At 41.4% G+C, this 11,437-nt stretch overlaps 1 protein-coding gene across 1 annotated transcript in view; it reads left to right on the top strand.

Moving 5' to 3' along the window:
• Positions 1–486: 486 nt before the first annotated feature.
• Positions 487–11,437, top strand: part of TSPAN13 (tetraspanin 13) — a 33,360-nt gene continuing 22,409 nt past the window's right edge. The window contains exon 1 of the mRNA XM_059396753.1: positions 487–728. Coding sequence (XP_059252736.1) covers positions 666–728 — 63 coding nt within the window. The 5' untranslated portion in view covers positions 487–665. The remainder of the gene's footprint in view (positions 729–11,437) is intronic.

Below are 11,437 nucleotides of genomic sequence, written 5' to 3'. Positions count from 1 at the left end.
ATTTCATTCTCTCCTTTTATTTTTTCACTTATTTTCTTCTTTTCATTTTCCCTCACTGTGTTGTCTCTTTTAAATCTTTCACATTCATTAATTTATTTCTCCACCTATTCATTCAAACAAGGCTAGGTGCTTAATTTTCAAATCTCATTCAAAATGGTGCCACGTCATCCACCAGGGCCAAGAACCGAGAGGTGCTGTCATATTCTGCCCTGCCAGCGTGGATCTCCGTCGGGCCCCGCCCTCTTCTTCTCACCTGCTCCCCAGGAAACGACAGCGAGGCGGCGGTCACAAGCTCTGGCCGGGAGCTAGGTCCCTTACGGCCTCCGCCCCCTCCCCCTCGCCCCCGGGCCGCCCCGCCCCTCCCCGCTGCCGGCTGGCGGAGCGCATTTATTTGCATATTTCTACCTTTGTTCCCTGCCGGCGGCCAATCAGCGCGCGGGGCGAGGCGGGGGGGCTGGGCGGGGCTCGGGCTCCGGCTCCAGCTGCGGCGGCCGCAGGTTCCAGAGCGGGTTCGAGCCGCGGCGGGCGCGCAGCGCACTGCAACCCCAGCCCAGGGCCCCCCACCCCGGCCTCGGCCAGGCCCCAAAGGCAAGGACAAAGAGGCTGTCCCGGAGGCTCCGCCCGAGCCACGTCTACCTGCCGTTGCGGGAACCACAGGCTCCAAGATGGTTTGCGGGGGCTTCGCGTGTTCCAAGAACTGCCTGTGTGCGCTGAACCTGCTCTACACAGTGAGTACCCTGAGCCCGGTCCTCCCCTCCCGCGGGCTTTGCACCTGCTCGGTTCCTCCTTGGTTTTCCTGCCTGACCAGCGACTCTGACTTCATTCCGCTCCCGGTTCCCGTCTTCCCACGCTCTGCGCGCCCCTGGCCTCCCCATCAGTGCCCGCCGGAGACCGGGAGCCGGCGCTTGTCGCAGTCTCTTCCTTTCCTTCATTGTGAAGCCGTCGTCTTTCTGGCTCACTGGCCACGGCGCTGCCACATTGCTCTACCCCGCCCCCTCACCCACCGCCTTGTTTTTCAGTCATTTGACCAGACCTTCCCACTTTCCCATCGCTGTTCCTTCTGATACTCCCTCCTAGCTTCCAGACCCATCTGGGGCGGATTTGGAGGCGGGAGAGCCGCCTCAGGTTTGAGGACAGTTTTGCAAAAATAGCGTGGTCTGAAACTGACAAGGCGGCATATGGATAGTGAGCATTTTGGTTAGCTCTGCGTGGTCTTGTGATTTGAATTGAGGTCACCGAGTAGGTTTACAGGATATCCGCAGCTTCCGAAGTTTGTTTCGTGCTTACATAAAGGACTCTCTTTTCTTTTCTTTTTCCTCTTTTTCTTCTTCTTTTTTTTTTTTTTTTTTTCTTGTTAGTTTGCTCATACTGGATGCTTTTTCCATGTGGTCTCCCATCTTATTAATATCCTAACTCCATTTTAAGCGAGATCCTCCAGTAAATAAGCAAGCCTCCACCTGTCATTTCTTTCTTTCTTTCTTTTCTCCTAACAAGCTTGGGCCTTTTAGTTTAAAGGGGCAGTCTATCTCTATGATTTTTGAGGCGCAATTCTGGGCGAACAGAAGAATGGGGGAGCAGGTTGACGCTTATCCATTGCTTACTACATCCCAGGATTTCGTTCCTTGTTCTGAAAGCCATCCAAGGCAAGGGGCATTGTCTACATTTTATACTTAAGATAATAGACCAAAATGGTGCCCCCCCCGCCCCCACTAAGTTTACATAGTTGGCAAGTCAGGACTAGAACCTAGACTGTGGGATCCAGATCTTTCCACGGGCTTCTCTCCCAGGTGAAAGAAACTTCCTATTCTGTCATCATCCCTCCATCCTAGTCTTGCTCCCTTCTATAAATACACCTGGCGGTTTGCAGCACCCACCCTGAAAACAAACCCAGCTCCCCTGCATTAGCAGAGAGCTAGGCCATCTGTGCAAGCTTAGGTTACATCCTTGGAATGGAGAGGCCTTGTGGTCATCAACAGAAGAGCAAGCCTGGATCATTTTACCATTACTGTTCCTTTGTATATGAACATGTTTGTTAAGCTTTGAAGGCGAGACAGTGGAATAAAGTCTGCTTTTCTGGCTAGTTGGTAGGAATCTAATCAGCAGGGTCACTGATAGTAGGCATGGGGGAGGGGAATTGAAAAACACCTGGTGATTCATCTCCTTGTAATTGGAGAGTGTGTCAAGTTTCCGAGCAAAATCCACTTTTGTCTCACCTGAAGCATGTTGATCATATTGATTGTTTATTAAGTAAGCGCTGACCACTTCTCCAGGTATTTTCTTTTATTAGCATGGAGGGCCTACTTAGAACTTCAAATTCACCATTTTGTGCCCTGACTTTTGCTCCCACCCCATGATTTAGTCATCTGCTCACCAGACACTTAGCCTTATAATGTGTGCTTACAGTGGAAGATCTGCTTTGCATGCTTACCTGACTGAAACGTCTATAGAAATTAAGGTGCAATATATATACATGTACATAATACAGTTGATTTATATAGATTAATGTGCAGTATATATTAAAAGGCAAGTTATTTTTAAGTCTAGTTGTTTTCAAGATATGTCCCTTCTAGTTGTATTCACTGTATATTAGGAAAGCAAGGACAAAGGTGATTCTAAAAGAACATTTTAAGACTTACATAGATAATTCAACTTACTGATCTTCAAAGTGTATTCTATTGATTTGAATAGCTGTTGCAGTAAACCTTAATTAGAAATTTATAAGGCTGTAAAATGGTTAGCATCCTTTTAAATCCTAGACTTTTTAGATAAAAAGGATATTTCTTAAGATGAATTAATGTGTATTTCTTATATATTGTGAGCAAGCTTAAATAAGGTGAGCAGTTTAGATTGGGGGTGAATGAAAGGTAAAAAAGTTGGAACAGGTCTTAAACGGATGGCGAAAATGAGCCACTACTCTTACTGAGATTATGTATCTTCCCTCCTCTCTCCCTCCATAATTGAAGATGAGAATTGTGAAGTGATTGGGGGCAGGGCTGAAGTTGAAGACTTGGGAGATACTTCTAAGGTACAAATAGGTAGACCTTTCATAGGTTCCAATCTCACCAGGATAACTACCTCTAAAATTGCACAGAGTTGAAGAATTGAGTCTGAGGTCATTTCTAAAAGTGTTAGTAAAGCCAGGATTGCATATGGGAGTGGCGGGTGTAAAGGCCACGGCCTGCTTTTGTGTTGAAGTATTTTCTTGAGGAACTTAGGACTCTGTGAGCCAGACTGTCCACATGCTCAGGTGGCCTGCAGATGAGCCTCAGATGAGAGCGAATTCATGGTTGGACCAGAAAGCATGTCACTAAAATAGCTTGAAGGAACATCCCTCAAACTTGTCATGGTCTTCTGATCACTAGCCAAAGGTGCAGTTGATTCTTGTTATTTATGGTTTGGTCATTTTATTTTATTTATTCATTTATTTATTTATTTGACAGAGAGAGTGAGATCACAAATAGGCAGAGGCAGATCTTAGGCTTCCTGTTGAGCGGAGAGCCCGATGCGGGGCTCTGAGTTCATGACCTGAGCTGAAGGCAGAAGCTTAACCCACTGAACCACCCAGGCACCCCTGGTAATTTAATTTAATTTAATTTTAAATATTTTATTTATTTGACAGAGAGAAACATAGCAAGAGAGGGAACACTGGGAGAGGGAGAAGCAGGCTTCCCACCCAGCAGGGAGCCCAGTGTGGGGCTTGGTCCCAGGACCCTGGGATCATGACCTGAGATGACGCTTAACGACTGAGCCAGCCATGCTCCCTGGGTTTGGTCATTTTAATCCATAGGATTCCTAGTACTGTGTAAGTTCGTGTAGTGAACATAAACTATTTATAGATACGGACGAAGAGGAGAAGCAGAATTCCTTTCCTTGCACCTTCATGGTGTTAGCAGAAAGAAGAAAACTGGCTTCAGAACTTTAGTGTATTTCAAGAAACTGAATGTTTGTTTACTCAATAAATATTTATTTGTTTATGACAGGCACTGTTCTCAGTTTGGGAAGACACCAGTGAAACAAACTGGGCCTTAAAATCAATATGGCTTTGTGAAACCCTTTTTTTTTTTTTTTTTTTTTAAATTACTCTTTTCTTTGTATGAACTCAGGAGCTTTATTCAGTCAATAAACATTTGCCTACCGTGTATACTCTGCTGAGAACTGTGGGAAGTAATAAACGCATACAAAGACAAAAACCTCCCCACTGTGTGAAAACAGCATCTAGTTAGGATTCATGGAATGGGAAAATTAAGTGTGATAGGAGGGAATGACTTACTCGAGGTACCTTAAAATTTAGGATGAGGGGACATCTTTGTGGGTTAGAGAAGTCGGGGTAGTGAAGAAGTTATAAAGAAATGGGAGAAAATGTAGAAATAGCATGAATCTTTTTCATACTGCTTACGACATAAATGCAAATGAAAAGTACTTTGGGAAATGGCCTATTTTATGTTTAGTAATTTGTTTTAGAATACTTCTGATTGAAAATTCTCTGACAAAGAGTGACAAACAACTTTTTAAAATTGTACTTATGATTTGTGGGGAAATTTAAGATATGAAATAAGTATTATTCTAAAATATGTGAACATTTAGAAGATTTATAATTTATGTCCTTGTGCTTCCTTAGCAGAGAAGAAGAGACTTTTAGGAGTTGCACTGCTGATTTTTAGTATATGTATTAAATATTATATATATAATATATATTCATATATATGAATAGGGATTTTTTTAAAAGATTTTATTTATTTATTTGACAGAGATCACAAGTAGGCAGAGAAGCAGGCAGAGAGAGAGGAGGAAGCAGGCTTCCTGCTGAGCAGAGAGCCTGATGCGGGACTCAATCCCAGGACCCTCCCAGGACCCTCAGAAGACAGAGGCTTTAATCCAATGAGCCACCCAGGCGTCCCTATATGAATAGTTTTAATTGGGAATGTAAAGAACATAAGTACCTGATCTTAAAATGAGAAGGGTCATTTCAGAGGTTTCTTTTTCCATATTCATTCTTCTAAATTTTTTCCAAGTTTGTTTTCTTGATTTTTTTTTTTTTGAGATTTTATTTATTTATTTGACAGAGATCACAAGTAGGCAGAGAGACAGGCAGAGAGAGAGGAAGAGAAGCAGGCTCTCGAGAGCCTGACGCGCTCCCAGGACCCTGGGATCATGACCTGAGTGGAAAGCAGAGGCTTTGACCCACTGAGCCACCCAGATGCCCCTTGATTTTTTTTTCCAATTTTTTTCCCCATAACTTTGCTTGCTTTGGGAAAAATTCCCATACAGCATCAAAAATTATACTGATTTATATCCTTTCATAGACCCTGATTTACAAGAATTTACATTTTGATATCCCTGAAACTGAATTGTCTTAAAGTAGATAAAACATACTATACATAAAGGTAAAAAAAAAAAGTCTCTGCAGTCTATGGGAAGAGAAAGAATTGGGTTCAGGAAGAAAACTTAAGTTTGAATATCAACTCTACAACTTGCTTGGAATTTAATCTTGGCCAAACAGCTTCCTTTATTCAAGCTTCAGTTTTTCCATTTATAAACTGGTGATGATATTTTTCATCCTTCCCTCATGAGTTTTTAGGATAAAATGGGAAAATGTGGATAAATGCTTTGGATGTGCCACAGAAAGAAAAAATTAAGTTGTTACGGCTTCAAGAGGAAAAAGTTTATTTTAAATTTCTGAATTACAAACCTGCTTGTGATAATGAAGATTTTTTAAGTTATTGGAATTCTAGCACTTCATGAGAGCTGGTGTTGACTCAAGCAGGCTCTGTGGAGGCAGCAAAGTTGTAATATTAATCTTTTAGTTATAAGAAAAAAAGTGACAGCGGTATAGTAAGTAAAATATGGAATGATTTACCTATACATTTTTTTGAGTCTCATTCTGGTTATTAGAGTGCTGGAAAACTATAATTTTGTTCAGTCTTAACTCCAAAATAAATGAGAAACACTAGTATTTCAGCCAAAGAAAAATCTATTCATTGCTGTTTCTTTCAAATGATTACACTGTTATTTTTCAAAATTCTGATCATCGTTTTTCAAATTATTCCTGTTTAATACTTTCACGTGTGCTTAGGTTTGTGTTATTTCTCTCCGTGTTCTCGCTCAAACTACTGAATGAATTTAAAATGTTTAAGTGGTGCCTGGTTATTTTCTTGCACTTTTTATTTAAAAATGATTCCCTGTTTATAAAACCTGAGCTTTTCATGTGATGTTGCTGTGCTGATATTTATAGTCTGCCTTTTTGCCGAGTATGTTTGTAAAATTTCCAGCCTTTTGATTTAAAAACGGTAACAAAAATGTGCTATTTATGCCATTTCTCTACTTAGAGTAAGGTTATTGACTTTCATAAAGTTTAATGATGTAAGAGGCATTACAAAGAAAGAAACAATTCATTCTGGGAAAATTGTATTTCAGCCCATATTTGAAAAGTGAGGTTTGAATATTTTGGTGGCTTGATTTGCATACAGTTTTAAGGGGTTTAAAAATGGGCCATTATCACTTCAAACACACACACACACACACACACACACACATACCCCACTGGTGATGGCAGGTGAGGTTTAGATCCTCTTTGTTCGTGTTCCCTTTCATCTGAATTTATGCTCCAGATTATGTTACCGCTGTAAAACAAGTGATCCAAACCCGTTTGTGATAATAGGTGAAAATTCTTAGAGAATCAACCCAACTTCCATACGTGTCTTTCGAGATCTTTCACCATCTGCCACTCCCATCTGCAGCCCTGGACATCTTTTCACCACAGAGAATTCCCCACACAAAATGCCCTTTGTTGCCTGTTTTTGCTGATCCTCTGCCCTCAGCCTAGAATACCTTGCTCTGTCTTTGTAAAGTTACTCAAATAAAGCCTCTTATTTCCTCAGTCAGAAGGCATTGTTTCCTCACATTTTTACTTGGGAATCTTACTACTTGAGTGCCACTCCAGATTAATTCAGATCTGTGGAGAAAGTGAAGGCATGTGGTTATTTTTTTCCTAGCTAATTCTAAATTACAGTGAGAACTGAGAGTCAGTATTGTAAGATTTTGTTTTACTTTGTCTTTGCCACTGACCATCCCAACTTTCCATATCGTAGATAGCTTTGTGTTTGCTTTTTACCCCAGCTAGATCATTAACCTTTTTTTTTTTTTGTCATTGTTGGCGGGGATCTTAGCTTTCTCTTTGCTAGATCCTTCAGGGTGTAGCATTTTCTTTAAAAAGAAAAACAAAAACAACTGTAGAGTGTATAGTAAAAGCTATACACTCTAAATACTCCTCGAATTGATTTTACAGAAATGGTTGTTCCCTTTCCACCACTGGAAAACATTCCTAATGAAAACTTCATAAAAATGATAAAAATTATTATAATATTTAATCAGAAATGATTAAATATTAGGGGTGCCTGGGTGGCTCAGTCAGTTGAGCATCTGACCTTTGGTTTTGGCTCAGGCTGTTATCTCAGGGTCGGGAGGTCAGGCCCTATGTTGGGCTCCAGGTTCAGTACAGAGTCTGCTTGAGATTCTCTCTCCTCTCCCTCTTCTTCTCCCCCTGCCCTCATGCTCTCTGTCTCTCTAAATAAATAAATAAAATCTTTAAAAAAAATTATTCAAAGTCAAATCTAGGAGGCAGGCAAATATATTAAAACATTAAAGTTAACATTGGGTTAAAAAATAATAATAAGTAGACATTACTTTTATATATCCCTGTTAGGATCTAATATGTTTCTTTTCTTTTTCCTTTTTACGATTTTATTTATTTATTTGACAGATAGAGATCACAGGTAGGCAGAGAGGCAGGCAAAGAGAGAGAGAGAGGAGGAAGCAGTCTCCCCGCTATGCAGAGAGCCCGATGCGGGGCTTGATCCCAGGACTCTGGGATCATGACCTGAGCTGAGGGCAGAGGCTTTAACCCACTGAACCACCCAGGTGCCCCGGATCTAATATGTTTCTTAAAATACTCTTTTATCCTCTGTTGTTGGCCAACCTTTCATACACTTCCCGGGTTTTCCTAAAATGTTTGAAGAACAAATCCACTTCCTATAAAATTGTACTCTAAATCATAGTTGGCTAGGATTTTTTATATTATTAGTCTAATACATTATTTTTAATCTTATATAAATATAAGATGTTCCCAAATAATGTTTCATTTTATTCATTCCAAAAATAAAGATTAACTGAGCATTAAGAGAAATAAGCAAAGCAAACCAAAATGTGCTGCTTTCATGGGTCTTAAGTTTATGGTATGAAGTAGATGGTGAGCGAGTAAGTAAATAAATTATACATCATATGAAAAGGTAAGAAAGTGCTGTGGAGAGAAATGGCACAAGAAGAATGAAGTATGGTGAGGCCTGGGTGGGTAGGGGAGGAGAAATCCATATTTAATATATGGCCAGGATTCGCCTGCTTGGGAAGACAAACACTGGGACAAAGATTTGAAGGAGATGTAGGACAGATATCTGGGAACCGCATTTCAGATAGATGGAATTTTGAGAAGATTGAGGAAGCGGAGAATGCCTGGTTTATGCAAGGGACAGAGATGAGTCCATTGTGACTGGGACAGAGTGAGCAGGGCGTGGAGGGGTGTAGGATGTGAGTCAGAGAAGGTGTGAGATGCAGGTATGAAAGCCTTGAGTCCCCTGGAAGGATAAGAGCTTTTCTATAGAGTGAAACGGGTAGCCCTTGGTAGCTTTGGGCCTGATTTTTCCTTTAAAATGTTGTCTGGCCACCGAATTGAGAATGGATTATAGACCACCGCAGTGGAAGTAGTGAGATTATATGGAAGGCTACTGCAGTCATTTAGGGAAGAGATGTGGAGGGCTTGGACTGGTGTGATGTCAGTGTAAGGGAGATAGTCCAATTTGGGGTGTATTTTGAAAGTTGAGCCAACATAGCTTTCTGGTGGATTGGAACGGGGTGTGAGAAAAACAGAGGAGCCATGGATTACTCATGATTTATGGCCTAAGCAACTGGCAGGATGGATCTTCTATTAATAGGAATGGGGAGACTGGGTGGAGGAGGAGGCTTTGGGAGGAAGATAAGGGGTTCAGTATTAGATGTGATTCCAATCAGATACCCAAACAGAGATGTCACCCAGTAGGGAGGCTGACAACAGTGGAGTTCAGGGGAGAGGAGTAGCTGGAAGTTAAAATCCTGGTGACCACCAACATAGAGAATGGGCTTTAAGGTTGATGCTGGATGAGATCCACAAGTTAGTGAGGATAGATGGAGAAATGCCGTCATCTGTGGTGTGAACCAAGGGGCCTTTTAAATAAGAGCTCAGAAGACAAGTAGGAACCAGGAAAGGAGCCCAAGAAGGTAAGAGGTAGAGGTTGGTTTCCTTGAAGCCAAATGCAAGTTATTTTAAGGAAGCAAAATTGAACATCTGTCTCAAATGCTGTTAAGTAAGATGGGGGGCTAAGACTCAGTTCTGGAATTGACCCATGAGGTTGTTGGAAAGAGCAATTATCCTGCTTTTTATAGGGCAAACTCTGCCCCTCGACAGTATGGACAGGGTCTTCATCACTTTTCCTCTCCTGACGGCTCAGCACAGCCCTGGCATATGGTTGACATTTAGTTAATTGAATGAGAGAATCAGTGCAGGGCTGTTGTGCCTGTAACCCCACTTCTTGTCTACCAGAACTGCCCCATGGCGGGCAGGAGTAGGGGGGAAGTTGGCACTTGGTTGACAGCTGTGAGGGCCGCCTTGAACTCTTCCCCTTGGAACATTAGTCAGGATCCCATATTTTTGAATCCTTTTATATAACTTCTTCTTAGCAGGTATTATGTAACATGTATATGTGTTTTGTGAATAGAAAATCTGCTTGGCACCATGGAGAACATAAGGAAGGAAAATATGTGACAAAGGCACGTGGGGTGTCTTTGTGTCATTTGAAGAATAAAAACGAAACCAGGAACGGAGGTCCAGGATCTCCGTTTCTGGCTTCAACACTAAACGTGTGGGTATTTAACAGGATCTAGATTATTTATAGAATTTTCAAGTTTCTATCCAGATGTTTGGCGTCATACTAGAAACGCATGCTTGGTCATCGCTGAGCTGTTCTTCAGTTTTTGTTTTTGTTTTTTTTTTTTTTTCCACATTAGGCAGAAGTTCAGAGGGAGAGTTCAGTGATCAAGTGTAATTGCTGGTGAGGAATGTTGAAGCAGGAACAGGGAAGGCTGTCTGTGGTCTTTGCTTTCCTCATGTGTCTGTGGATGCTGGGCTACATTTTGGTGGTATAGTCCCTCTGAATCTTGCTCCTGTTTTAGATTTCTTATCCTTCACACTTATCGTCACTTCTCTCTCTTTAGTGCTGATAAAATATTTTTGAAGAACTTAATACAAAATCAAATCCAGTTTTGCCCAATGTTCTCTATTCCTCTTTCATCCTCAAAGCAATTCACTTACCCTGGTAGAATTCAGAGGCTAAAAAAAACCATGCAGAAGTAATGAGAAATATTTTAAGAATAGTTCAAGTTGCTTTTTGCCTCTTGTTTTGAAATGGGGTGGGTATCTGAAAGAAAGAAAGAAATTTTTTAAAATTATTTTTTAAATTTTATTTGACACAGAGAAATAGATCACAAGTGGGTGGTGGGGGGTGGGGGACAGGTTCCCCACTGAGCAGAGAGCCCGATGTGGGGCTTGATCCCAGGACCCTGAAATCATGACCTGAGCTGAAGGCAGAGGCTTAACCCGCTAAGCCACCCAGGTGCCCCAATTTTTACAAGTTATATAGAGAAAGAATAATCTGAGACATCATTAGGCTGAGTTTCTTTCCCCCAAATATTACTGTTTAGGGAAGAAGCATTTACCTGTCCTTAAAGCATAGTGAGCAATTTCATGAGCTCTTTGATTCAGCAGTGTATTTTGAGTACCTCTTCTGTACCAGGCACTTTGCCAGGAGCTAGGAATATCAGAAAAACATGTGCCTCGCTTATGTGGCACTTAAAGTATAGAAGGCTCTTTGAAAGAATTTGAAGTCTGGCTGGAAGTGGGGAATAATGGCTAATGAATTACCTCCAGCAGTCATCCAGGCTCTTCACGTCCTTGAATTTGTTAGCCTGGGATTTGGACTTTATTCCAAGATGAGAAACAACTGGTTGCCCCCCTGGAAAGGACCAGATCTTACTGGCTTTAGAAAAAGACCAAAGACCACTGTATCTGGAATAGAGTCCAGCCCTTGGTAATACAAACCCAGCTACTGCTGCTTAAAATAGTAAGCTTTATTATTTTCATGTGTCCAGAAGCAGGTAGTCTAGAGCAGGGACATGATTCAAGGGTCTTATCAATGTCCCAGTCATCATTGTGTTCCTTCTCTACCCTTCTTGGCTTGTAACTTTCTTCCTTTTCACTAAGTTGCATTGGCAACTCTAGGCATTATGATTTGCTCCATTCCCGAAGAAGGATGATACTGTAAAATGCTTTTTTTTTTTTTTTTTTTGGAAAATG

This window comes from Mustela nigripes, chromosome 4 (genome assembly GCF_022355385.1).
Source record: "Mustela nigripes isolate SB6536 chromosome 4, MUSNIG.SB6536, whole genome shotgun sequence".
Classification (NCBI taxonomy): domain Eukaryota; kingdom Metazoa; phylum Chordata; class Mammalia; order Carnivora; family Mustelidae; genus Mustela; species Mustela nigripes.
The sequence above is the reverse complement of the archived record's forward strand: the minus strand, read 5'-3'. Positions and strand labels throughout refer to the sequence as shown.